Genomic DNA, 26,582 nt, shown 5'->3' with positions numbered 1-26,582 from the left:
CTGAGCATGTCTGTTGCCGGGTTGCACCTCCTATATGGGGAATAACTTTACGCCGGACGTACAACTTACGCGCACCTCGCGTAGCCTGCGCCGGGCACACGCACGTTTGTGAATCGCCGTATTACCCTCATTTGCATGTTTGAATGGCTAATCAATGAGAGCGGCACCATGCGCCCAGCCGATATGTGCGCCCACCCTACGCCGGCGTGTGCAAGCTACGTCGGCGGGGTGTAGCCTGTTTTTAGGCACATATCTGTTTGTGGGTCTGCCACACACATACGCCGGCGCACATTTGCACTTACGTTGGCGTAACGTGTTATACGTCGGCGTAAGTGCTTTGTGAATCTGGGCCCATGTGTGTGTAAAGGCCGGCGTCCCAATACTTTTGACAATTATAGTGTGTGTGTATATAGATATAGATATAGATGGTTCCTGGCTTGTTAAAGTTCAATTTCTTTACTTAAGAATTTTACGAAAAGAAACAGAAAGCCTAATAACAGGAAATGAGTAAGAACGTGTTTTAGTGGCAGGAAGAGCGAGGCGAGGGAAGCAGAACATTGAAGCATCACTTAGATCTGATGATAAGAGGAAGGTGTGACTGCGAGATCGGCGGCCGAGGCTGGAAACGATCGGGTCAGCGGGAGGCTTTTCGGTTGGTCCTGGTGGTGGTGAGATGTATAAAGTTCTAGAGATCTACCGGGCAGTGTGTGACCTGGACCCCCCCTCCCCCCCCCCCCTCATTGATCACACGGTGTTCGGGGTTCATCTATAGAAGAGAAGAAGAAGAAGAAGAAGAAGAAGAAGAAGAAGAAGAAGAAGAAGAAATCCTCGATTGGACGATCCGGAGATTTGGTGGTCGGTGGGAAGCCTCACCGGTGATGGGACCTTCCCTTCTTCTCCTTCTCATCCTCTCGGCCCTCAATGGTCGGGTCCAAGGCACCGGCAATGCAGGTAAATGCCGAGGAGCACATTCATAGATCCCGACTTCTTATCTGTTCAGTGTTATGAAGGGGACTTGAAGGGTTTTATTTATTGTCTTTTCCGATGTTGGACAATATTAATGTGTTTAGAACTGAAGTCACACCTGAAGCAGAACCCGTCACATCTCATGTGTGGTCCTGACCCCCAGAAATACCGAAAGATGCTCAAATCTGCTCCTCTGTGGAAACAAAAAGGAGCCATATAGCCTCCATATAGCCTCCATATAGCCAACATATAGCCTCCATATAGCCTCCATATAGCCTCCATATAGCCAACATATAGCCTCCATATAGCCTCCATATAGCCTCCATTTAGCCTCAATATAGCCAACATATAGCCTCCAGGTCTGTATTTATTTGTCTAAAGGCAATTGGATCGTCTCATCCAACATCAGAATCAGACCTTATAATTGGGTAAAAATTTCCACAGACGTGGTCATGGTATTAATGGCCATGGGGGAGGGCAACTTGATATTAATAGCCATAGAGAGAGGGGAATAACTCTATGTTAATGGCAAAGGGGGAGGGTGCAACCTCTCTTTATGGCCATAGAGAGAGGGGGACAACTCTATCATAATAGCCACGGCGGAGGGCAACTCTATATTATTGGACGTCGGGGAGGGCAACTCTATATTATTGGACGTCGGGGAGGGCAACTCTATATTATTGGACGTCGGGGAGGGCAACTCTATATTATTGGACGTCGGGGAGGGCCAACACCATATTAATGGTCATGAAGGGAGGCAACTCTATATTAATGACTATAGAAAAAGGGGGCAACTCTATATTAATGACTATAGAAAAAGGGGGCAACTCTATATTAATGACTATAGAAAAAGGGGGCAACTCTATATTAATGACCACGGAGAGTGGAGACAACTCTATATTAATGACCAGGGGGAGGGCCAACTCCATATTAATGGTCATGAAGGGAGGCAACTCTATATTATTGGCCATGGAGAGAGGGGGGACAACTCTATATTAGAGGCCACGGGGGAGGATAACTCCATATAAATAGCCCTGGAGAGAGGGGGGACAACTCTATATTAGAGGCCACGGGGGAGGATAACTCCATATAAATAGCCATGGAGAGGGGGGGGACAACTCTATATTATTGGCCATGGAGAGAGGGGGGCAACTTTACATTAATAGCCATTGGTGGAGGGCAACTCTATATTATTGGCCGTGGAGGAGGGCCAACTCCATACTAACGGCCGTGAAGAGAGGAGGACAACTCCATATTAATGGCCCAGAGGGAGGGCCAACTCCATATTAATGGTCATGAAGGGAGGGGGCAACTCCATATTAATAGCCATTGGTAGAGGGCAACTCTATATTATTGGCCATGGGGGAGGGCCAACTCCATATTAATGGTCATGAAGGGAGGGGGCAACTCCATATTAATAGCCATTGGTAGAGGGCAACTCTATATTATTGGCCATGGGGGAGGGCCAACTCCATATTAATAGCCATTGGTAGAGGGCAACTCTATATTAATGGCCCCGAGGGAGGGCCAACTCCATATTAATGGTCATGAAGGGAGGGGGCAACTCCATATTAATAGCCATTGGTAGAGGGCTACTCTATATTATTGGCCATGGGGGAGGGCCAACTCCATACTAACGGCCGTGAAGAGAGGAGGACAACTCCATATTAATGACCATGGGGGAGGGCCAACTCCATATTAATGGTCATGAAGGGAGGCAACTCTATATTAATAGCCATTGGTAGAGGGCAACTCTCTATTATTGGCCATGGAGAGAGGGGGCAACTCTATATTATTGGCCATGGAGTGAGAAGGACAACAAGATTGCTTCCCGGCTGGATTTACCTTCTACATAATAGAATTATTCGTTTTTTTGGTTTACATGACTTTTTACTATTAGTAATATATCATTTTATGACCCTTAATATAAGCTTTGTGTCGGGACGAGTCCATTGTGTAAAGACAATCCAAATGTTTGTAACCTTTTCCTTTCCTTTTTTTTAATATAAATAAAAATCTTGTAAAGGAATACGAAGGGTTGTTTAGACATGTAGTAGCTTTGGTTGTCATCTCTTTATTATACTGGAAGTTCATATCATAAATCCCACGCCGTGTTTGTTCTGCAGAGGTGGATTGCATTATGAATACAGTAAAAGTCCTGACCTGTACCTGGAACCGTCCGCACCCCCCGACTGAGAACTACACCTTCATCTACAGGTGAGTGATTTACACCAGAAGTCATCAAACCAAGCTTTAGTACACCTTAGATAAAATGTATCCAAATCCAAAACTTTTTTTTTTAAGTATTTTTGGAGTGTGGACGGGTTAGACCCCCTGCCAGGTTTTTGTTGATGATTGTATCTGTCAGGAAAGGGTTCACCCGTTTGTGGCGCTATCAGTCCCGTGGATCGCAGTACCGGTGTCCACCAGCGGGTGTCCGCTAACACAGTGGTCCCCAACCTTTTTGGCACTGGGGACCGGCATTGTGGATGGAAATTGTGCCAAGGCCCGAGGGAAGGGGGAGGGGGGGGGTCTTCACAGCCAATTCTAGGCATGCATATAAATACCCGGAAAGCACTCATATGCTTTCCTTGGTATCGTTTTTGTGCCCTGATCCGTACTTGTTGCCTGAAGACCTGTTCCTGTTCCTGATCCTGTCTCCCTATCCTGTCCCACCTGTTACCTTGCATCCCTGCCCTGCAGTCTGATCCATCCATCCTCTCCCTGTCCTGTTGTTCCTTACCCTATCTGCTGATCTCCCATTGATGACGCTGGCTTGGTTTACGTCTGCGATTCTGGAACTGCCTTCTGTTTACTTGCCGATCTCCCTGTGTATGACCCCGGCCTGGTTATTGTTTATGATTCTGGTACTTCCCATTTGTTGTTATTTGGGGGTCTCTGTCTGTTGGTTGGTTTGTTGCACTGTGTGTTGTATTTATATTATTCACTTACCTTAAGAGCGGTTGTAAACCGCATAAACTTTTTTTTTTTTTTTTATGAACCTGCAAGGCAAAAGGCATAATCGGCTAGTATGCACCGCATACTAGCCCATTATGAAATACTTACCTCGGAACGAGGTGAACACCACTTACCTGGTCCACGCCGAGCGAGATGTCATCTTGCTCCGGCGGTGTCTTCCAGGTATCGCCGCTCCAGCGATGTGATTGGCTGGAGCGGCGATGACGTCACTCCCGCGCGTGCGCGCGGGAGATTTAAAATCGGCAGGGTCCGGCGGATGCCGGTCCTTTCGCCGTGGATTCCCCCCTGCGCATTGCGCCGCCCGCATTGCGAGGGGAATATCTCCTAAACCGTACAGGTTTAGGAGATATTCTTTATACCTACAGGTAAGCCTTATTATAGGCTTACCTGTAGGCAAAAGTGAAAAAGTGGGTTTACAACCACTTAAAGCGGGGGTTCACCCTTAGAGGGCACTTTTCCCCCTTAGATTCCTGCTCGTTTTGTCTAGGGGAATCGGCTAGTTGTTTTAAAATATGATCCGTACTTACCCGTTTACGAGATGCATCCTCTCCGTCGCTTCCGGGTATGGGCTGCGGGACTGGGCGTTCCTTCTTGATTGACAGTCTTCCAAGAGGCTTCCGACGGTCGCATCCATCGCGTCACGATTTTCCGAAAGAAGCCGAACGTCGGTGCGCAGGCGCAGTATAGAGCCGCACCGACGTTCGGCTTCTTTCGGCTACTAGTGACGCGATGGATGCGACCGTCGGAAGCCTCTTGGAAGACTGTCAATCAAGAAGGAACGCCCGCTCCCGAAGACCCATACCCGGAAGCGACGGAGAAGATGCATCTCGTAAACGGTAAGTACGGATCATATTATAACACAACTAGCCGATTCCCCTAGACAAAACGAGCAGGAATCTAAGGGGAGAAATTGTTTTATGGGTGAACTCCCGCTTTAATAAATCATTATATTTTGGTGTTCCTCTGTTGCTAGCCACGCAGTTCTGGTCACACCTGGTACATGACCAGGGCAGCCATCACCTATTTTGGGGCCCCTTACACAGTTTTAGGCAGGGCCCCCCTGGAGGAGAGAACCGGGGGGGGGGGGGGGGCTTACAAGTGTAATCTCTTCTCTCCTGACACGTAATAAGTGGGGGTGGGGGGTGGATGGGGACCATGGGGCCCCTTAGGCCCCGTACACACGAGAGGATTTATCCGCAGATACGGTCCAGCGGACCGTATCCACGGATAAATCCTCTCAAAGATTTCCGCTGATTTCGATGGGATGGAGTGTACACACCATCGCATTGAAATCCGCGCTGAAATCCTCTGCCGATGACGTGTCGCGCCGTCGCCGCGATTATGACGCGGCGACGGGCGCGACGCTGTCATATAAGGAATTCCACGCTTGCGTCAATTAATTACGACGCGTGCGGGTAATCCCTTTCGACGAATGGATCCGGTAAGTCTGTACAGACGAGCGGATCCATCCGTTGGAATGGATTCCAGCAGATGGATTTGTTGTGCAGCACAGCAAATATCCGATCTGCTGGAATCCATCCCAGAGGAGATTTCTCCACGGAAACAGATCCGCTGGCGTGTACACACCATAGGATCTATCCGCAGAAACCCATTTGCTGGGATTTATCTGCGGATGGATTCTATGGTGTGTATGGGGCCTTACAGTTGTAATGCTAAAAAAATAAAATGAATTATTATTTTTTTTAAACGGGAGGGGGGGGGGTCGGCTGGGCCTGTACGGAGCCCTGGGGACCATTGTGCCCCTTACAGGTGTAATGCAAAAAATATATATATATTAAAAAAAAAACGGGAGTTGGGCCAGCCAGGCCCCTGGGGACCATCGATTCCCTTACAGGTGTAATGCCTGTACCCCTCCCTGTACATGACAGTATTTCAGCTGGAGAGGTTCACCCTGTTTGTACTGGCAACCAGCAGGGTTGCTGATAGGGGGGGGCACCAGTTCTCTTGTAGGGGGCCCGGCCCCCACAGCGGGGGGAATTAGTGTGGTTTGGCAGAGGGGAAGTTACAGACGGATGCACTGTGCAGCTCTCTGCAGCAGCTGAAAGACAGTTTCTCCCTCTCCTGCCGGCTTTCAGCTGCTGCAGGGAGAGACACAAACACAGGGCATCGTTCCTGTAATTGGTTCCCCAACACTGATCCCCCCCTGTTCTGCCTGCTTCTCACCCCCCCCTGTTCTGCCTGCTTCTCACCCCCCCCCCCGTGTGCCCCCCTGTCACTGTGAATATAATATTTCTTTATGTAAAAAACAAATAAAAACGGCTAATTCACACAGGTTCTCTGTTATGTTTGTGTCCACTAATAATGATTTTAGTGTATTTTCTTTTAAATATGGTCTTAATATATTGGGGGGGGGGGCTGCCAGGTAGGATGTACGGGGCCCCGTGATTTCTAACAGCAGCCCTGGCAACCAGTGTCACCAAGATAGAAATGTCAACATTTTCCAACAGGGACACTTGTTTCTGGGACATCCCTCTAATGCCGCATACACACCATCACTTTATGTGATGAAAAAAAACGACACTTTCTGTGAAGTAAAAAATGACGTTTTTGAAACTTCAATTTTCAAAGACGAAGTTGCCTACACACCATCGTTTTTCTCACAATGTTCTTGCAAAGTGAGGTTACGTTCCACCACGTTTTACCATTGAAGTAGCTTCTGGGCATGCGTGGATGAAAAAACGTCTTACAAAACGACGTTTTTTGCTACACACGGTCAATTTCTGTGAAGTAAAAAGTGCACTTTTGAAAAACGACACATAAAATTGAAGCATGCTTCAATTTTTTTTGGTCGTTTTTTACAAGACATAAAACGACGTTTTCCCCCACACACAGTCAATTAAAGTGACGTTTTTAAAAACGTCATTTTTTTTCATCACATAAAGTGATGGTGTGTACGGGGCATTAGAGATTCGGAAAGGTATCCTCCCACTTCCTGTTGTGTCTACAAGACAGGAAGTGATGGCAAATCTCCCAGGGGAATCGTGTGGATTGCCGGCATCCCGTCCCTTCTTCTTGTGTGTGTGCTGTGTAGGAATAAGCAGAATCATTTTGCCAAAATTTATATCATTTACCCAAATTTTGTCTAAATTGGCTTTGTCTTTCGTCATGTAGACAGTTTAATTTTTACCAATAGGTGAAAGTGATCACCATTTTCAGTGCTGACCTGGGTGGGTGATGGGTAAACAAAGGGTTACGCCCCGTACACGCGGCTGGTTTTCCCATCAGAAAAAGTCCTAGGAGAGCTTTTGGTTTCCGATCGTGTGTATGCTCCATCGAAAACTTCGCAAAAAAAAAGTGCAAGGATCTCTTTTTCCCGGTCAGGAAAAATCCTAGCGGGAAAACCGTTCGGCTGTATGCAATTTCAACACGCAAAAAAAACGTGCATGCTCAGAATCAAGTCGACGCATGCTCAGAAGCATTGAACTTCATTTTCTAGGCTCGTCATAGTGTTGTACGTCACTGCGTTCTTGGCAGTCAAAATTTCACCGAACTTGGTTTAAGATGGTTAAACGGGCATGTGGCGTCACTGGTGGCAACAGGTCCCAGTAGAACACTGGTGGCTAAAGACTGAGGATTAAGTTAACACGCAAAGGACAGCGGCCTTCTAACTGCGGCCCTGGGGCCAGATGCAGCCCTTAGTTAGCTTAGGGTGACCAGACAGTCCCCGGATTGAGGACACTGTCCCCGGACCAAGTCTGTCCCCAGTTTTGTCCCTGGATTGGATTTGAACAGGGGCTGGGGAAATTTCAAAGACACCCACTGTGACGGTATATCTTTTAAGGGTAAACACAGATCTTCTTCACACAACACAATAGATCAATTAACCTTTAGAAATAGTGAGGGGACATTAGCACTTCAATAACCTGTTAGCAGAGGAATGAATCACGCATGAAATCCCTTTCTACCTCTAACACACACACATGGCTAGCAGGGAGAGTTAAACTGAGACATATAGGCAAATGCATCACACCCCTTTCTGATGATCATGTGCTGGTCGGGTGCATGCCCATTCAGCTCCACTCGCATGTTCTTCTGCCTCGGCCCAGTAGTAGCCAGGGCCCGGAGAGTGAGACTTGAGAAGCTGTGAGGCGGGTTGCGATGGGCAGAGAGAGGCTCTGAGGCGTGCGGTGACGGGCAGAGAGAGGCTTTGGGGCGGCCGGTGACGGGCAGAGAGAGGCTGTAAGGCGGGCGGCGATGGGCAGAGAGAGGCTTTGGGGCAGGTGGCGATGGGCAGAGAGAGGCTGTGAGGTGGGTGGCAACGGCAGAGAGAGGCTTTGGGGCAGGCGGCTTTGGGGCAGAGAAAGGCTGTGAGGTGGGTGGCAACGGGCAGAGAGAGGCTTTGGGGCAGGCGGCTTTGGGGCAGAGAAAGGCTGTGAGGCGGGTGACGATGGGCAGAGAGAGGCTCTGAGGCGTGCGGTGACGAGCAGAGAGAGGCTTCGGGGCAGGCGGCGACGGGCAGAGAGAGGCTGTGAGGCGGCCGGTGATGGGCAGAGAGAGGCTGTAAGGCGGGCGGCGATGGGCAGAGAGAGGCTGTGAGGTGGGTGGCGATGGGCAGAGAGAGGCTGTGAGGCAGGCGGCGATGGGCAGAGAGAGGCTGTGAGGCAAGCGGCGACGGGCAGAGAGAGGCTGTGAGGCGGCTGGCAACGGGCAGAGAGAGGCTGTGAGGCGGGCTGCGATGGGCAGAGAGAGGCTGTGAGGTGGGCGGCGATGGGCAGAGAGAGGCTGTGAGGCAAGCGGCGATGGGCAGAGAGAGGCTGTGAGGCGGGTGGCGACGGGCAGAGAGGCTGTGAGGCAAGTGGCGACGGGCAGAGAGAGGCTGTCAGGTGGCAGCAACGGGCAGATAGAGGATGTGAGGCGGCTGGCGACGGGCAAAGAGAGGCTGTGAGGCGACGGGCAGAGAGAGGCTGTGAGGCGGGGTGGCGACGGGCAGAGAGAGGCTGTGAGGCGAGTGGCGACGGGCAGAGAGAGGCTGTGAGGCACGCGGCAGCAACGGGCAGAGAGAGGCTGTGAGGCAGGCGGCAGCAACGGGCAGAGAGAGGCTGTGAGGCGGGCGGCGACGGGCAGAGAGAGGCTGTGAGGTGGCTGGTGACGGGCAGAGAGAGGCTGTGAGGTGGCTGGTGACGGGCAGAGAGAGGCTGTGAGGTGGGTGGCGACGGGCAGAGAGAGGCTGTGAGGCAGGCGGCAGCAACGGGCAGAGAGAAGCTGTGAGGCAGGCGGCAGCAACGGGCAGAGAGAGGCTGTGAGGCAGGCGGCAGAAACAGGCAGAGAGAAGCTGTGAGGCGGGCGGCAGCAACGGGCAGAGAGAGGCTGTGAGGCAGACGGCAGCAACGGGCAGAGAGAGGCTGTGAGGCAGACGGCAGCAACGGGCAGAGAGAGGCTGTGAGGCGGCAGCAACGGGCAGAGAGAGGCTGTGAGGCAGGCGGCAGCAACGGGCAGAGAGAGGCTTTGGGGCGGGCGGCGACGGGCAGAGAGAGGCTGTGAGGCGGGCGGCGACGGGCAGAGAGAGGCTGTGAGGCGGGTGGCGACGGGCAGAGAGAGGCTGTGAGGCGGGCGGTGACGGGCAGAGAGAGGCTGTGAGGCGGGCGGTGACGGGCAGAGAGAGGCTTTGGGGCAGGCGGCGACGGGCAGAGAGAGGCTGTGAGGCGGGTGGCGACGGGCAGAGAAAGGCTGTGAGGCGGGCGGTGACGGGCAGAGAGAGGCTTTGGGGCAGGCGGCGACGGGCAGAGAGAGGCTGTGAGGCGGGCGGCGACGGGCAGAGAGAGGCTGTGAGGCGGGTGGCGACGGGCAGAGAGAGGCTGTGAGGCGACGGGCAGAGAGAGGCTGTGAGGCGGGCGGTGACGGGCAGAGAGAGGCTTTGGGGCAGGCGGCGACGGGCAGAGAGAGGCTGTGAGGCGGGCGGCGACGGGCAGAGAGAGGCTGTGAGGCGGGCGGCGACGGGCAGAGAGAGGCTGTGAGGCGGGTGGCGACGGGCAGAGAGAGGCTGTGAGGTGGGTGGCGATGGGCAGAGAGAGGCTGTGAGGCGGGTGGCGATGGGCAGAGAGAGGCTGTGAGGCAAGCGGCGACGGGCAGAGAGAGGCTGTGAGGCGGCTGGCAACGGGCAGAGAGAGGCTGTGAGGCGGGCTGCGATGGGCAGAGAGAGGCTGTGAGGTGGGCGGCGATGGGCAGAGAGAGGCTGTGAGGCAAGCGGCGATGGGCAGAGAGAGGCTGTGAGGCAAGCGGCGATGGGCAGAGAGAGGCTGTGAGGCGGGCGGCGACAGGCAGAGAGAGGCTGTGAGGCGGGCGGCGATGGGCAGAGAGAGGCTGTGAGGCGGCTGGCGACGGGCAATGAGAGGCTGTGAGGCGGCTGGCGACGGGCAGAGAGCGGCTTGTGAGGCGGCTGGCGACAGGTAGAGAGAGGCTGTGAGGCGGGCGGCGACGGGCAGAGAGGCTGTGAGGCAAGTGGCGACGGGCAGAGAGAGGCTGTCAGGTGGCAGCAACGGGCAGATAGAGGATGTGAGGCGGCTGGCGACGGGCAAAGAGAGGCTGTGAGGCGACGGGCAGAGAGAGGCTGTGAGGCGGGTGGCGACGGGCAGAGAGAGGCTGTGAGGCGAGTGGCGACGGGCAGAGAGAGGCTGTGAGGCACGCGGCAGCAACGGGCAGAGAGAGGCTGTGAGGCAGGCGGCAGCAACGGGCAGAGAGAGGCTGTGAGGCGGGCGGCGACGGGCAGAGAGAGGCTGTGAGGTGGCTGGTGACGGGCAGAGAGAGGCTGTGAGGTGGCTGGTGACGGGCAGAGAGAGGCTGTGAGGTGGCTGGTGACGGGCAGAGAGAGGCTGTGAGGCAGGCGGCAGCAACGGGCAGAGAGAAGCTGTGAGGCAGGCGGCAGCAACGGGCAGAGAGAGGCTGTGAGGCAGGCGGCAGAAACAGGCAGAGAGAAGCTGTGAGGCGGGCGGCAGCAACGGGCAGAGAGAGGCTGTGAGGCAGACGGCAGCAACGGGCAGAGAGAGGCTGTGAGGCAGACGGCAGCAACGGGCAGAGAGAGGCTGTGAGGCGGCAGCAACGGGCAGAGAGAGGCTGTGAGGCAGGCGGCAGCAACGGGCAGAGAGAGGCTTTGGGGCGGGCGGCGACGGGCAGAGAGAGGCTGTGAGGCGGGCGGCGACGGGCAGAGAGAGGCTGTGAGGCGGGTGGCGACGGGCAGAGAGAGGCTGTGAGGCGGGCGGTGACGGGCAGAGAGAGGCTTTGGGGCAGGCGGCGACGGGCAGAGAGAGGCTGTGAGGCGGGTGGCGACGGGCAGAGAAAGGCTGTGAGGCGGGCGGTGACGGGCAGAGAGAGGCTTTGGGGCAGGCGGCGACGGGCAGAGAGAGGCTGTGAGGCGGGTGGCGACGGGCAGAGAAAGGCTGTGAGGCGGGCGGTGACGGGCAGAGAGAGGCTTTGGGGCAGGCGGCGACGGGCAGAGAGAGGCTGTGAGGCGGGCGGCGACGGGCAGAGAGAGGCTGTGAGGCGGGTGGCGACGGGCAGAGAGAGGCTGTGAGGCGGGCGGTGACGGGCAGAGAGAGGCTTTGGGGCAGGCGGCGACGGGCAGAGAGAGGCTGTGAGGCGGGCGGTGACGGGCAGAGAGAGGCTTTGGGGCAGGCGGCGACGGGCAGAGAGAGGCTGTGAGGCGGGCAGCGACGGGCAGAAAGAGGCTGTGCGGCAGGCAGCAGCAGCGGGCAGAGAGAGGCTGTGAGGCAGGCGGCAGCAGCGGGCAGAGAGAGGCTGTGAGGCAGGCGGCAGCAGCGGGCAGAGAGAGGCTGTGAGGCGACGGGCAGAGAGAGGCTGTGAGAGGCTGTGAGGCAGGCGGCAGCAACGGGCAGAGAGAGGCAGCTGGGCTCAGCTGATGGTGTCCAGCAGCAGGAACAGAGGAGAAGCGGATCCGATGGTGGGGCTGTCAGCGCCTTCAAGGCTTCAAGGAGTGCTTTGGGGTGTCTGTGAATAGACTACATTGCACTTTGTCTGTCTCTCTGGCATAATGGTTGGTATCATAACTCACAGGCAGGGGGCGCTCTATCACAGTGTGTCACATGACATGGCTGCTGGGTGCTGATTTTGTTAACTTATTGGTCATAATATGTCATGTGACAGAGCCAGCCAGAGCCATGATAGAGCGCCCCCTGCCTGTGAGTTGTCATAATGCTGATGATGTTAAACAGTTAATGATTGGCTGATATCAGATTTACTGCTACAGGGCGGTCGTGCTGCAGAGGATCACGTATGCATTTCTGTGTCTGGGAGCCAATCAGCGTCTCCAGGAGACTCGATGTCCACCAGTACCCACTGATCGTTATGTACATCGGCAGAATAGTGGCAGATCGCCGTTCTGTCAGTATGGAAGACATTGATCCTGTGTTCCTGCAAAGCAGGTACAGGGATCTATGCCTTCCCTTAGTAAAAGCCCCTCCCCCTCAGTAAGAAAAACACTTGTTAGGCACACATTTAACCCTTTGATTGCCCTAAATGTTACCCCCTTCCCAGCCAGTGTCATTAGTACAGTGACAGTGCATATTTTTAGCATTAGTACTTGGGGTACTAGTGTCACTGTCCTCCACAATATCGCAGTCCAGCTATAAGTCGCTGATTGCCGCCATTACTAGTAAAAAAAAATGTCCCCGGATTTCATTTAAAAAATATGGTCACCTTACCTTAGCTTGTCTTTATCCAACCCTTGGGGCGATATTCATCTCACTGATATGAGACACTATTCTGCCAACTGACACCAATAATGGGGTACAATTCCTCTCTCTTTCTCTATCTCTCTCCCCTCTCTCTCTTCCTCTCACCCTCTCTCTATCTCCCTCCTTCTCTCTCTCCTTCCCTCCCTCTCTCCCCTCTCTCTCATTCTCTCCCTCTCTCCCCTCTCTCTCATTCTCTCTCTCTCTCTCTCTCTCTCTCTATCTCTCTCTCCCCTCTCTCTCATTTTCTCCCTCTCTCTCTCCCCCTCTCTCTCTCTCTATCTCCTTCTTCCTCTCTCTCTCTCTCTCCATTCCCCCTCTCTCTCTCCCTCACTCATTCTCTCTCTCTCCTTCTCTCCCCTTCTCTTTCTCTCTCCCCCTCTCTCTCTCCCTCACTCCTTCTCTCTCTCTATCTCATTCTCTCTCTCTCTCTCTCTCTCTCTCTCTCTCTCTCTCTCTCTCTCTCTCTCTCTCTCTCTCTCTCTCTCTCTCTCTATCTCCTTCTCTCTCTCTCTCTCTATATCTCTCTCTCCCTCTTCCTCTCCTTCCCTCTCTCTCTCCCCTCTCTTTCATTCTCTCCCTCTCTCTCCCCCCCTCTCTCTCATTCTCTCCCTCTCTCTCTCCCCTCTCTCTCTATCTCCTCTTTCTCTCTCTCTCTCTCTCCCACTCTCTCTACCTTCACCTCTCTCCCTCCCCCTCTCTCTTTCCCCTCCCTCTCTCTCTCTCTTGTTCTCTCCCTCTCTCTCTCTCCCCCTCTCTCTCCCTCCCCCTCGCTCTCCCTCTCCTTCTTGCTCTCTCTCCCCCTCTCTCTCTCCCTCTCTCTCTCTCTCCTTCTTGCTCTCGCTCCCCTCTCTCTCTCTCCCCACTCTCTCCCTCCCCCTCTCTCTCCCCCTCTCCCTCTCTCTCCCCCCTCTTTCTCTCCCTCTCTCTCTCTTTCTCTCCCTCTCCCCCCTCTTTCTCTCTCCCTCCCTCTCTCTCTCTCTCTCTCTCTCTCTCTCTCTCTCTCTCTCTCCCCCCTCTTTCTCTCTCTCTCCCCCTCTCTCTATCTCTCTCCTTCTCTCTGTTCCTCTCTCCCCTCTTTTTCCTCTCTCCATCCCCCTCTCTCTATCCTTCTCTCCCCTCTTTCTCTCTCTCCCTCTCTCTTTCGCTCTCTCTCTCTGTCTCCCTCTCTCTCTCCCTCTCTTTCTTTCTCTCTCTGTCTCTCTCTCTCCCTCTCCCTTTCTCTCTGTGTGTGTGTCTCTATCTCTGTCTCTCTCTCTCTCCCTTTCTCTCTCTGTCTCTTTCTCTCTCTGTCTCTCTCTCTCCCTCTCCCTTTCTCTCTCTGTCTCTCTCTCTGTCTCTCCCTCCCTCTCCCTTTCTCTCTGTCTCTCTCTCTCTTTCTCTCTCTGTCTCTCTCCCTCCCTCTCTCTTTCTTAATTTTTAAAGCAGACTGTCTGACTTCCCCACCCACTAGATTCTGGAAATCTCCCGATAACAGGGGGAAGCAATCAAACCTGCAGCCTGTAGAACCCAGAGGAGCCCAAAGCAATCACACAGAGCTCAACTGATTACAAGGGAGCCAATAGATGAAATGTTCCTCACCAGGCCGGGCAGCCTGACTAGGAGGGGCTTCATACCGATGAGACTCCGACCTTTTGAACTTTAGATAACAATAAAAATTCTGCACCACTGGCAAAAAAAAAAGCAAAAAAAGAGGAACACGGATGACTGTGATTATGGCAAAATGTATCCAACTTCCACAAATGTGAGCCGAATAAATGTGTATAAAGATCAAAAGTACCAAACAAAACCTCAAAGTATGACCCAACTCTGGGGCCGCCCCATGAAGAGCACGCGGGGAGGAGGCGGATTCAGGGTGACACCACTTCTTCATACATTGGCTGATACTATAATAAAACATGAGCAGCCTAAAACTTAAAAAACACTCCATTAATAATAAGCACATTACCACATTCAGATGGTGGGGTCAGAATTTGGACCCATCCTGCCTTGTATCACTGGTTCAGGCTGGTGGCGGGGGTGTAATGGTGTGGGGGATGGCATATTACCGGGTCAGGCTGGTGTTGGGGGTGTAATGGTGTGGGGGATGGGGTATCACTGGTTCAGGCTGGGGGTGGGGGTGTAATGGTGTGAGGGATGGAGTATCACCAGTTCAGGCTGGTGGTGGGGTACTTAAGGGGCAGACACCGTTCTGGCGGGGTCTTCCGATCCTGATCTGAGGGCCTCAGTGATGTATTAGCAACCTTTTGGCGTCAGGGCCTGCCGACCCGAGGCACCATTACTGAGCGTAGGCCCAGAAGTTTCTGGGGGCCCACTGGTCCAGGGATGGTCCTGTGCCGTCTTCTCTACAGGAAGGAGCCGAATAGTTGAGGATTCAATTAGAGGACGCATCCTGGTCAATTTACCTCATAGTGCAGCCGGTCCGGCTGACACATCCTGGCACCGTGGGCTGTGTGATTTCTTTTGGAACTTTGCAGAGTGTGGGCGTGGTCACATGATCCTGTGGCAGAGGACCGTGTAACGGCTCGGCGGTATTCATCAAGTTTGTGGCAGAGACTTTTGAACGAGCTTCGCACCGGCTGCTAGGCCAGTGAGAGAGGCCTATCCGGAGGTAGCTCAATCCAGTGTGGAACCGGTTTGTCCTCTGGATCCAAGAACGTACCCGCAATCCGCAAAGGAAGGCACCTGAATCTCCCCTCACCCTCCATCCCTCTAAAGGAACTTGTTTAATAAAACGCTTGAAGAAAAGGAAACCAAGTGTTGGTGAGGACATAACTCTTCAAGAAGAACCCCCTAGGACAAGAATGGTGAACAGTAAGGTAACAGCAGACCCAAATCTAAACCAGCAGCTCCTTTGGGGGTAGTGCTACATTACTATGGGATACAATGACATCATAAGTGTCAGATGTTACTATGGGATACGGAAGTATGATGACATCATGAGTGTAGCGCTCACCCCCGAAGGAGCCGCTGATTGATTTGGGATCGGCAAATGAAGTTACCCTGACATGGCTCCAGGGGTGCAGTGGTAGAACAAATAGTGAGCGAAGGTCCAGACAGTGACTGAAGGGTTCTCAAGGCTTTATTTCCAGGCCAACATCAACATTAGTTTGGAAGGACAAGGTTGATGAAAGGATAGGAGGAGAGAACCTCCCGGTATCAGGCCTGGATAACAATGGAGCAGTCAGTACTACGCTGTATAGTACCAACTTCTGCAACTCGTCACCACTCTGCTCGGGGTGGGTAAAGTGCCCCCGGACAGACCCCTATGATAGGCCTGGCAGCCGAAGAGTCACTCTAAACCGTCTGGGAGGAACGGGTCTCTCTCACAGACCCGGCTCTAGGGCCTCTGCCACAGCATGGTGTCACTCAACTTCTGGGCCACATCCTAACTGATGGCCACCTCCCCCCCCCCCCATTCTTCCTTAATCAATGCTTGGAGTTTGTCAGAATTTGTGGGGGATTTTTTTGTTCCCCCGTCTCTTGAGGATTGACCACAAGTTCTCAATGGGATTAAGGTCTGGGGAGTTTCCTGGCCGTGGCCCCAAAATTTCCATATTTTGTTCCCCAAGACACTTGGTTATGACTTTGGCCTTATGGGAAGGAGCTCCATCATGGTGGGAAAGACATTGTTCCTCACCAGACTCTTCTTGGATGGTTGGGAGAAGTTGCTCTCGGAGGATGTCTTTGGACCATTCATTATTCATGGGGGTGTTCTTAGGAGCCCCCCCCCCCCTTCTCCCTTGGCTGAGAAGCCCCCCTCACATGAATGTTCTCAGGATACATGACACAGGACTGATGGCAACGTCACTTTTTCTTCTCCGGATGTCCCAAACAATGGAAAATGGGATTCATCAGAGAAAATGACTTTCCCCCAGTCCTCAGCAGTCCAATCCCTGGACCTTCTGCAGAATATCGGTCTGTCCCGGATGTTTTCCTGGAGAGAAGTGTCTTCTTGACACCAGACCGTCCCCCAAAAGTCTTCTCCTCACTGTGTGTGTCAATGTCCTCACACCCTCCTGCCGCCATTCCTGAGCAACAAGCTCTGCACTGGTGGTGAACCCCCCTCCCCTGCTCACCTCCATACCCTGATCCCCCCCCCGCTAACCTCTGTACCCCAAACCCCCTATGCTGACCTCTGTACCGCAAATCCCCCTCTCCGCTCACCTCTGTACCCCAAACCCCTCTTCGGTCACCTCTGTACCCCAAACCCTGTCGATTGACCTCTGTACCCCAAACCCCTTTCGGCTCACCTCTGCACTCAAAACCCCCTGTTGGCTCACTTCTGTACCCCAAACCCCCTGTTGGCTCACCTTTGTACCCCAAACCCCCTGTTGGCGCATCTCTGTACCCCAAGCCACCCTGTCGGATCACCTCTGTTCCCCAAACCCCCTGTCGGCTCACCTCTGTACCCCAAATCCCTGTCGGCTCACCTCTATACCCCAAACCCCCTTTCGGCTCACCTCTGCACTCAAACCCCCCTGTTGGCTCACTTCTGTACCCCACACCCCCTGTTGGCTCACCCTTGTACCCCAAACCCCCTGTTTGCTCACCTTTGTACCCCAAATCCCCTGTTGGCTGACCTCTGTACTCCAAACCCCCTGTCAGCTTACCTCTGTACCCCAAACCCCCTGTTGGCTCACCTCTGTACCCCAAACCCCTGTTGGCTCACCTCTGTACCCCACACCCCCTGTTGGCTGACCTCTGTACCCCAAACCCCCTGTTGGCTGACCTCTGTACCCCAAACACCTTTTGGCTGACCTCTGCACCCCAAACCTCCTGTCGGCTCACCTCTGTACCCTATGCCCAGTGTCTGCTCACCTCTGTACCCCAAACCCCCTGTTGACTCACCTTTGTACCCCATACCCCATGTTTGCTCACCTCTGTACCCCAAACCCCCTGTTGGCTGAACTCTGCACTCAAAACCCATTGTTGGCTGATCTCTGTACCCCAAAACCCCTGTCAGCTCACCTCTGCACCCAAACCCCCTTTTGGCTTACCTCTGTACTCCAAACCCCCTGTTGGCCCACCTCTGTACTCCAAACCCCCTGTTTGTTCACCTCTGTACCCCAAACCCCCTGTTGGCTCACCTTTGTACCCCAAACCCCCTGTTGGCTCACCTCTGTTCTCCAAAACCTTCTGTGATCACCTGTGTACTCCAAAACTCCCTCTCTGCTCACATCTGTACCCTCAAACCTTCTCTGCTCACCTCCACACCTCAAACCCTCCTACTGGCACTCCTTAGTGCCCCACTCTTTATGCTAAAGCCAACCCCCACCCTCCCTTCTGATTCTTTTCTTTGTGCTTTGCTTTCCACTCACCAAAGCCCCAGGTTAGGACCTTTCTACCCTCAAAGGCCATGGGCAGTGCTGGCCAAGTGCAGCAAGTGTAGTCAAGCTAATGATGGCTGCAGGGTGTTGCTTAGCTTCGGTGGCCGCTTGCAGAGTCGGAAACCCAGGGCACACTCCCCCTCCTCCTACTGGCCCCACACACAGCTTTGCGCTCATACACAGTACTGCCCTGTAGTGGGAAGCAGAGAGCTCAGAAAGCCACCTACCCCTTTCCAGTGCTCTTCCCTGCACTGTCCCGACCGAGGTCGTGCTGTGCCGATGTACATTCGCAGGAGCAGGACCATGGTCGGATCTGACAGACAGTCTTTCTTTACAACAATGCTTGCTGCAGAACCCATGAGGACCTCAGGCGGCACCCCAGGGTGCCACGGGACCCCTATTGAGAAAGACTGATCTAAAGCACTGTTGCCTGTGACTGCTAGTCTCACCAGATTTTGTGATATTACTAAAATGCTGTTCACTGTTCTCCTCGCTGGAGGGGAAGCTGTACCCGAGGAGCTGCAGTGCAAGGACCTCCCTGCTTCATCTAGCAGGTTATACTGCCACCTAAAGGACAGTTGAACGGTACGGTCCACTATTCTCCTTGCTGGAGGGGAAGCTGTACCTGAGGACCTGCAGGGCAAGGATCTCCCTGTTTCATCCAGCAGGTTATACTGCCACCTACAGGAGGGTTGCACCTACAGGAGGGTTGAAGGGTATGGTTCACTGTTCTACTCGCTGGAGGGGAAGCTGTACCTGAGGAGCTGCAGTGCAAGGATCTCCCTGCTTCATCCAGCAGGTTATACTGCCACCTACAGGAGGGTTGAACAGTACGATTCACTGTTCTCCTCACTGGAGGGGAAGCTGTACCTGAGGAGCTGCAGTGCAAGGATGTCCCTGTTTCATCCAGCAGGTTATACTGCCAACTTACAGGATGGTTGCACCTACAGTAGGGTTGAAGGGTATGGTTCACTGTTCTACTCGCTGGAGGGGAAGCTGTACCCGAGGAGCTGCAGTGCAAGGACCTCCCTGCTTCATCTAGCAGGCTATACTGCCACCTACAGGACAGTTGAACGGTACGGTCCACTGTTCTCCTTGCTGGAGGGGAAGCTGTACCTGAGGAGCTGCAGTGCAAGGATCTCCCTGTTTCATCCAGCAGGTTATACTGCCACCTACAGGAAGGTTGCACCTACAGGAGGGTTGAAGGGTATGGTTCACTGTTCTACTCGCTGGAGGGTAAGCTGTACCTGAGGAGCTGCAGTGCAAGGATCTCCCTGCTTCATCCAGCAGGTTATACTGCCACCTACAGGACGGTTGAACAGTAGGATTCACTGTTCTCCTCACTGGAGGGGAAGCTGTACCTGAGGAGCTGCAGTGCAAGGATGTCCCTGTTTCATCCAGCAGGTTATACTGCCACCTACAGGAGGGTTGAAGGGTATGGTTCACTGTTCTACTCGCTGGAGGGTAAGCTGTACCTGAGGAGCTGCAGTGCAAGGATCTCCCTGCTTCATCTAGCAGGCTATACTGCCACCTACAGGACAGTTGAACGGTACGGTCCACTGTTCTCCTTGCTGGAGGGGAAGCTGTACCTGAGGAGCTGCAGTGCAAGGATCTCCCTGTTTCATCCAGCAGGTTATACTGCCACCTACAGGAAGGTTGCACCTACAGGAGGGTTGAAGGGTATGGTTCACTGTTCTACTCGCTGGAGGGTAAGCTGTACCTGAGGAGCTGCAGTGCAAGGATCTCCCTGCTTCATCCAGCAGGTTATACTGCCACCTACAGGACGGTTGAACAGTAGGATTCACTGTTCTCCTCACTGGAGGGGAAGCTGTACCTGAGGAGCTGCAGTGCAAGGATGTCCCTGTTTCATCCAGCAGGTTATACTGCCACCTACAGGAGGGTTGAAGGGTATGGTTCACTGTTCTACTCGCTGGAGGGTAAGCTGTACCTGAGGAGCTGCAGTGCAAGGATCTCCCTGCTTCATCCAGCAGGTTATAATGCCACCTACAGGACGGTTGAACAGTAGGATTCACTGTTCTCCTAACTGGAGGGGAAGCTGTACCTGAGGACCTGCAGTGCAAGGATCTCCCTGTTTCATCCAGCAGGTTATACTGCCACCTACAGGAGGGTTGAAGGGTATGGTTCACTGTTCTAGTCGCTGGAGGTGAAGCTGTACCTGAGGAGCTGCAGTGCAAGGATCTCCCTGTTTCATCCAGCAGGTTATACTGCCACCTACAGGAGGGTTGCACCTACAGGAGGGTTGAAGGGTATGGTTCACTGTTCTACTCGCTGGAGGGGAAGCTGTAGCCGAGGAGCTGCAGTGCAAGGACCTCCCTGCTTCATCTAGCAGGTTATACTGCCACCTACAGGACAGTTGAACGGTACGGTCCACTGTTCTCCTCACTGGAGGGGAAGCTGTACCTGAGGAGCTGCAGTGGAAGGACCTCCCTGCTTCTTCTTCATCCATTCTGTGGATGTGTGTTCCCCCACCTCTATCATTACCCCTCCAGTCATCAGGAGGGCAGCTCGTCATTTTTGGGTGGAGCTTCCACAGTCCTCTTTAAAAACATTAAAAAGCTTTTATTTCTGTAATGGGTTTTCACCCATAAAATGTATGCAGAAGAAATAACAGAATGTTTCCTGCTACAGAAGGATCCTCCCCTCAGACCCATCCTCTGCTCTTTGTATTATTTAGGGAGGACAGCACGGGATCCCAAGCCGTTCCGTGTCCTGAATACCTGGCTGTCAATCATATGAACATCGGGTGCAAGCTCTCCATCTCCCAACCCTACACGAGCTTCATTGTGGAGCTGAGCGGCAGTGCCTCCGGGTCTTCAATACGGAAGAAGTTTCAAAAGCATCAGGACTATGGTAAGTCCTTATCATACACGGTACAATGTAACAGATACAGGATGGGAAACGTGGCATCTCAGAGATCCGTGGCGTGATTGTTGGTGCCGGACGGGCTGGTGGGAAATCCGTGGTGTGATTGTTGGTGCCTGACGGGCTGGTGGGAAATCCGTGGTGTGATTGTTGGTGCCGGACGGGCTGGTGGGAAATCGGTGGCGTGATTGTTGGTGCAGGACGGGCTGGTGGGAAATCCGTGGCGTGATTGTTGGTGCAGGACGGGCTGGTGGGAAATCGGTGGCGTGATTGTTGGTGCAGGACGGGCTGGTGGGAAATCTGTGGCGTGATTGTTGGTGCAGGACGGGCTGGTGGGAAATCTGTGGCGTGATTGTTGGTGCAGGACGGGCTGGTGGGAAATCTGTGGCGTGATTGTTGGTGCAGGACGGGCTGGTGGGAAATCCATGGTGTGATTGTTGGTGCCGGACGGGCTGGTGGGAAATCCGTGGCGTGATTGTTGGTGCAGGACGGGCTGGTGGGAAATCCGTGGTGTGATTGTTGGTGCCAGACGGGCTGGTGGGAAATCCATGGTGTGATTGTTGGTGCAGGACGGGCTGGTGGGAAATCCGTGGCATGATTGTTGGCGCAGGACGGGCTGGTGGGAAATCCGTGGCGTGATTGTTGGCGCAGGACGGGCTGGTGGGAAATCCGTGGCGTGATTGTTGGTGCAGGATGGACTGGTGGGAAATCGGTGGCGTGATTGTTGGTGCAGGACGGGCTGGTGGGAAATCCATGGTGTGATTGTTGGTGCAGGACGGGCTGGTGGGAAATCCGTGGTGTGATTGTTGGCGCAGGACGGACTGGTGGGAAATCTGTGGTGTGATTGTTGGCGCAGGACGGGCTGGTGGGAAATCCGTGGCGTGATTGTTGGTGCAGGATGGACTGGTGGGAAATCGGTGGCGTGATTGTTGGTGCAGGACGGGCTGGTGGGAAATCCGTGGCGTGATTGTTGGTGCAGGATGGACTGGTGGGAAATCCGTGGTGTGATTGTTGGAGCAGGACGGGCTGGTGGGAAACCTGTGGTGTGATTGTTGGTGCAGGACGGGCTGGTGGGAAATCCGCGGTGTGATTGTTGGTGCAGGACGGGCTGGTGGGAAATCCGTGGTGTGATTGTTGGTGCAGGACGGGCTGGTGGGAAATCCGTGGTGTGATTGTCGGTGCAGGACGGGCTGGTGGGAAATCTGTGGTGTGATTGTTGGTGCAGGACGGGCTGGTGGGAAATCCGTGGCGTGATTGTTGGTGCAGGACGGGCTGGTGTGAGGAAATCCGTGGCATTATTGTTGGTGCAGGATGGGCTGGTGGGAAATCCGTGGTGTTATTGTTGGTGCAGGACGGGCTGGTGGGAAATCCGTGGTGTGATTGTTGGTGCAGGACGGGCTGGTGGGAAATCCGTGGTGTGATTGTTGGTGCAGGACGGGCTGGTGGGAAATCTGTGGTGTGATTGTTGGTGCAGGACGGGCTGGTGGGAAATCTGTGGTGTGATTGTTGGTGCCGGACGGGCTGGTGGGAAATCCGTGGCGTGATTGTTGGTGCAGGACAGGCTGGTGGGAAATCCGTGGTGTGATTGTTGGTGCCAGACGGGCTGGTGGGAAATCGGTGGTGTGATTGTTGGTGCAGGACGGGCTGGTGGGAAATCCGTGGTGTGATTGTTGGTGCAGGACGGGCTGGTGGGAAATCCGTGGCGTGATTGTTGGTGCAGGACGGGCTGGTGGGAAATCGGTGGCGTGATTGTTGGTGCAGGACGGGCTGGTGGGAAATCCGTGGTGTGATTGTTGGTGCAGGACGGGCTGGTGGGAAATCCGTGGTGTGATTGTTGGTGCAGGACGGGCTGGTGGGAAATCTGTGGCGTGATTGTTGGTGCAGGACGGGCTGGTGGGAAATCGGTGGCGTGATTGTTGGTGCAGGACGGGCTGGTGGGAAATCCGTGGCGTGATTGTTGGTGCAGGATGGACTGGTGGGAAATCCGTGGTGTTATTGTTGGTGCAGGACGGGCTGGTGGGAAATCCATGGTGTGATTGTTGGTGCCGGACGGGCTGGTGGGAAATCCATGGTGTGATTGTTGGTGCCGGACGGGCTGGTGGGAAATCCATGGTGTGATTGTTGGTGCAGGACGGGCTGGTGGGAAATCCATGGTGTGATTGTTGGTGCCGGACGGGCTGGTGGGAAATCCGTGGCGTGATTGTTGGTGCAGGACGGGCTGGTGGGAAATCCGTGGTGTGATTGTTGGTGCCAGACGGGCTGGTGGGAAATCCGTGGTGTGATTGTTGGTGCCAGACGGGCTGGTGGGAAATCCGTGGCGTGATTGTTGGTGCAGGACGGGCTGGTGGGAAATCGGTGGTGTGATTGTTGGTGCAGGACGGGCTGGTGGGAAATCCGTGGTGTGATTGTTGGTGCAGGACGGGCTGGTGGGAAATCCGTGGTGTGATTGTTGGTGCAGGACGGGCTGGTGGGAAATCTGTGGCGTGATTGTTGGTGCAGGACGGGCTGGTGGGAAATCGGTGGCGTGATTGTTGGTGCAGGACGGGCTGGTGGGAAATCCGTGGCGTGATTGTTGGTGCAGGATGGACTGGTGGGAAATCCGTGGTGTGATTGTTGGCGCAGGACGGGCTGGTGGGAAATCCGTGGTGTGATTGTTGGTGCCGGACGGGCTGGTGGGAAACCTGTGGTGTGATTGTTGGTGCAGGACGGGCTGGTGGGAAATCCATGACGTGATTGTTGGTGCAGGACGGGCTGGTGGGAAATCCGCGGTGTGATTGTTGGTGCAGGACGGGCTGGTGGGAAATCCGCGGTGTGATTGTTGGTGCAGGACGGGCTGGTGGGAAATCCGTGGTGTGATTGTTGGTGCAGGACGGGCTGGTGGGAAATCCGTGGTGTGATTGTTGGTGCAGGACGGGCTGGTGGGAAATCCGTGGTGTGATTGTCGGTGCAGGACGGGCTGGTGGGAAATCTGTGTTGTGATTGTTGGTGCAGGACGGGGTGGTGGGAAATCCGTGGTGTGATTGTTGGTGCAGGACGGGCTGGTGGGAAATCCGTGGCGTGATTGTTGGTGCAGGACGGGCTGGTGTGAGGAAATCCGTGGCATTATTGTTGGTGCAGGATGGGCTGGTGGGAAATCCGTGGTGTTATTGTTGGTGCAGGATGGGCTGGTGGGAAATCCGTGGTGTGATTGTTGGTGCAGGATGGGCTGGTGTGAGGAAATCTGTGGTGTGATTGTTGGTGCAGGACGGGCTGGTGGGAAATCCGTGGCATGATTGTTGGTGCAGGACAGGCTGGTGGGAAATCCGTGGCATGATTGTTGGCGCAGGACGGGCTGGTGGGAAATCCGTGGCGTGATTGTTGGTGCCGGACGGGCTGGTGGGAAATCCGTGGCGTGATTGTTGGTGCAGGACGGACTGGTGGGAAATCCGTGGTGTGATTGTTGGTGCAGGACGGGCTGGTGGGAAATCCGTGGTGTGATTGTTGGCGCAGGATGGACTGGTGGGAAATCCGTGGCGTGATTGTTGGTGCAGGACGGGCTGGTGGGAAATCTGTGGCGTGATTGTTGGTGCAGGATGGACTGGTGGGAAATTCGTGGTGTGATTGTTGGCGCAGGACGGACTGGTGGGAAATCGGTGGTGTGATTGTTGGCGCAGGACGGGCTGGTGGGAAATCCGTGGTGTGACTGTTGGCGCAGGACGGGGTGGTGGGAAATCCGTGGTGTGATTGTTGGTGCAGGATGGACTGGTAGGAAATCCGTGGCGTGATTGTTGGCGGAAGGGCTCACCACTAAGCCACTGTGCTGTCACAGAGACACCTACGGGCAGGAAAGATAATTGCACCTGCCTACAAATACTGGCCCAGATTCAGGTAGATTTGACCCTTATTTACGGAGGCACAGGGCAGCGTTTTTGCCCTGCGCCCCCGCAAATTTACTGCGCAACCCGCGATTCACGGAGCAGTAGCTCCGTAAATTGCGTGTGCGCTGTGTAAACTTGCCCTGCGTAAGGGCGCCTAATGTAAATGATCCTGTAGGGGGCGAGAATCATTTAAATTAGGCGCGCTCCCGCGCCGAGCGTAGAGCGCATGCTCCGTCGGGAAACTTTCCCGACGTGCATTGCGGCAAATGACGTCGCAAGGACGTCATTTGCTTCAAAGTGAACGTGAATGGCGTCCAGCGCCATCCACGAATCACTTACGCAAATTACGTAAAATTCGAACGTCGCGACGCGGGAACGACGGGTATACTTTAGCATTGGCTGCCCCTGCTATTAGAAGGGGCAGCCTTACGCTAAACATGCCGTACGGAAACAACGTAAATTGCGTACGCAGGGCCCGCGCAACATTGTGAATCGGTGTTAGTATGCAATTTGCATACTATACGCTGACCACAATGGGAGCGCCACCTAGCGGTCATCGCAAGAATGCAGCCTAGATATGCGGGCATAAGAGCCTTATGCCACGCAGATTTTAGGCTGCAGTCGGCGTTACGATGTTCCTGAATCAGGAGCATTCGTAACGCCGGGGCAAGTAAGCAATTGCGCTGTGTAACCTATGGTTACACAGGCGCAATTGCTACTTGAATCTGGGCCACTGCCTTTAAACTCCAGTTACTGACTTAGGCTGAGATGATGTCATCAGTCTGCTGCAGGCAGAAGGAACCATTTCCCCAGTCTCCCCTCCCCCCAGTGACTTGGCCTAGGCTGAGATGATGTCATACGTTCCAGCAAGAGTTCCTCTTTTTTTTCAGCATTTTTTTCATGTGTCTTTTCCTTGCAGTGAAGATGGACCCCCCTTATAACCTGACCACAGAAACTACAAACAATTTGGAGCTGATCCTCAGATGGGATCAGTCGTTGGGCATAATTCCAGAGCTCTGCGTGGTTTATCGGGTGAGACATCGGTCTACGGCCAGCGACAGTTGGACGGTAAGACACATTCAGATGTTAGAGGTTCCGTACAATTCTCTCCGACCATCTATAATATTGATTGGACCCTCCCTGGGCAAACATCCCCCCCCCCAATTCCACTTATCAACTAATTGGGGGCAGTGCAGGCTCAAGGGGCAGCTGCTTTGGGCCCCACAACAAAAACGGGACCCAGGGCAGCTGCCCCTTTTTCACCCCCGAAGACGACCCTGTCTGACCCATTCATAGCGATGAGTGCAGGTCGTACAATCTTCTCTGACCTCAGGGGCCATCTATAATATTGATTGGACCCTCCCTGGGCAACCCCCCCTCAACTCTACTTATCAACTATTTTCTAGCAGTGCGGGCTCAAGGGGCAGCTGCTTTGGGCCCCCACAAACATGACTGTGCCCAGGGCAGCTTCCCCTTTTGCCCCACCCTAAAGACGACCCTGTCTGACCCATTCATAGCGATGTGTGCTAGTCGGGGGGCCACGTCTGTGCCCATTCATAACGCGATGTGTGCTAGTCGGGGGGCCACGTCTGTGCCCATTCATAACGCGATGTGTGCTAGTCGGGGGGCCACGTCTGTGCCCATTCATAACGCGATGTGTGCTAGTCGGGGGGCCACGTCTGTGCCCATTCATAACGCGATGTGTGCTAGTCGGGGGGCCACGTCTGTGCCCATTCATTTTTTTTTTTTTTTTTTTTTTTTTTTTTTTTTTAAAGTGTATTTTGTGCGTGTACTCGAGAGAGGAGCCGGACTGCAGGAGTTGGGAGTAGGCAGGCCTCCCCCAGAGGCAATCTGCCATCTTT

General features: G+C 54.1%; 1 protein-coding gene across 1 annotated transcript in view; it reads left to right on the top strand.

Moving 5' to 3' along the window:
• The first annotated feature begins 409 nt into the window (after positions 1 to 409).
• IL2RG (interleukin 2 receptor subunit gamma) overlaps positions 410 to 26,582 on the top strand; it is a 44,259-nt gene continuing 18,086 nt past the window's right edge. Inside the window, exons 1-4 of the mRNA XM_040334422.1 lie at positions 410 to 951; positions 3,093 to 3,183; positions 20,676 to 20,851; positions 25,640 to 25,788. Coding sequence (XP_040190356.1) covers positions 879 to 951; positions 3,093 to 3,183; positions 20,676 to 20,851; positions 25,640 to 25,788 — 489 coding nt within the window. The 5' untranslated portion in view covers positions 410 to 878. The remainder of the gene's footprint in view (positions 952 to 3,092; positions 3,184 to 20,675; positions 20,852 to 25,639; positions 25,789 to 26,582) is intronic.

The sequence above is a fragment of the Rana temporaria genome, assembly GCF_905171775.1.
Source record: "Rana temporaria chromosome 9 unlocalized genomic scaffold, aRanTem1.1 chr9d, whole genome shotgun sequence".
Taxonomy (NCBI): Eukaryota; Metazoa; Chordata; class Amphibia; order Anura; family Ranidae; genus Rana; species Rana temporaria.
The sequence above is the reverse complement of the archived record's forward strand: the minus strand, read 5'-3'. Positions and strand labels throughout refer to the sequence as shown.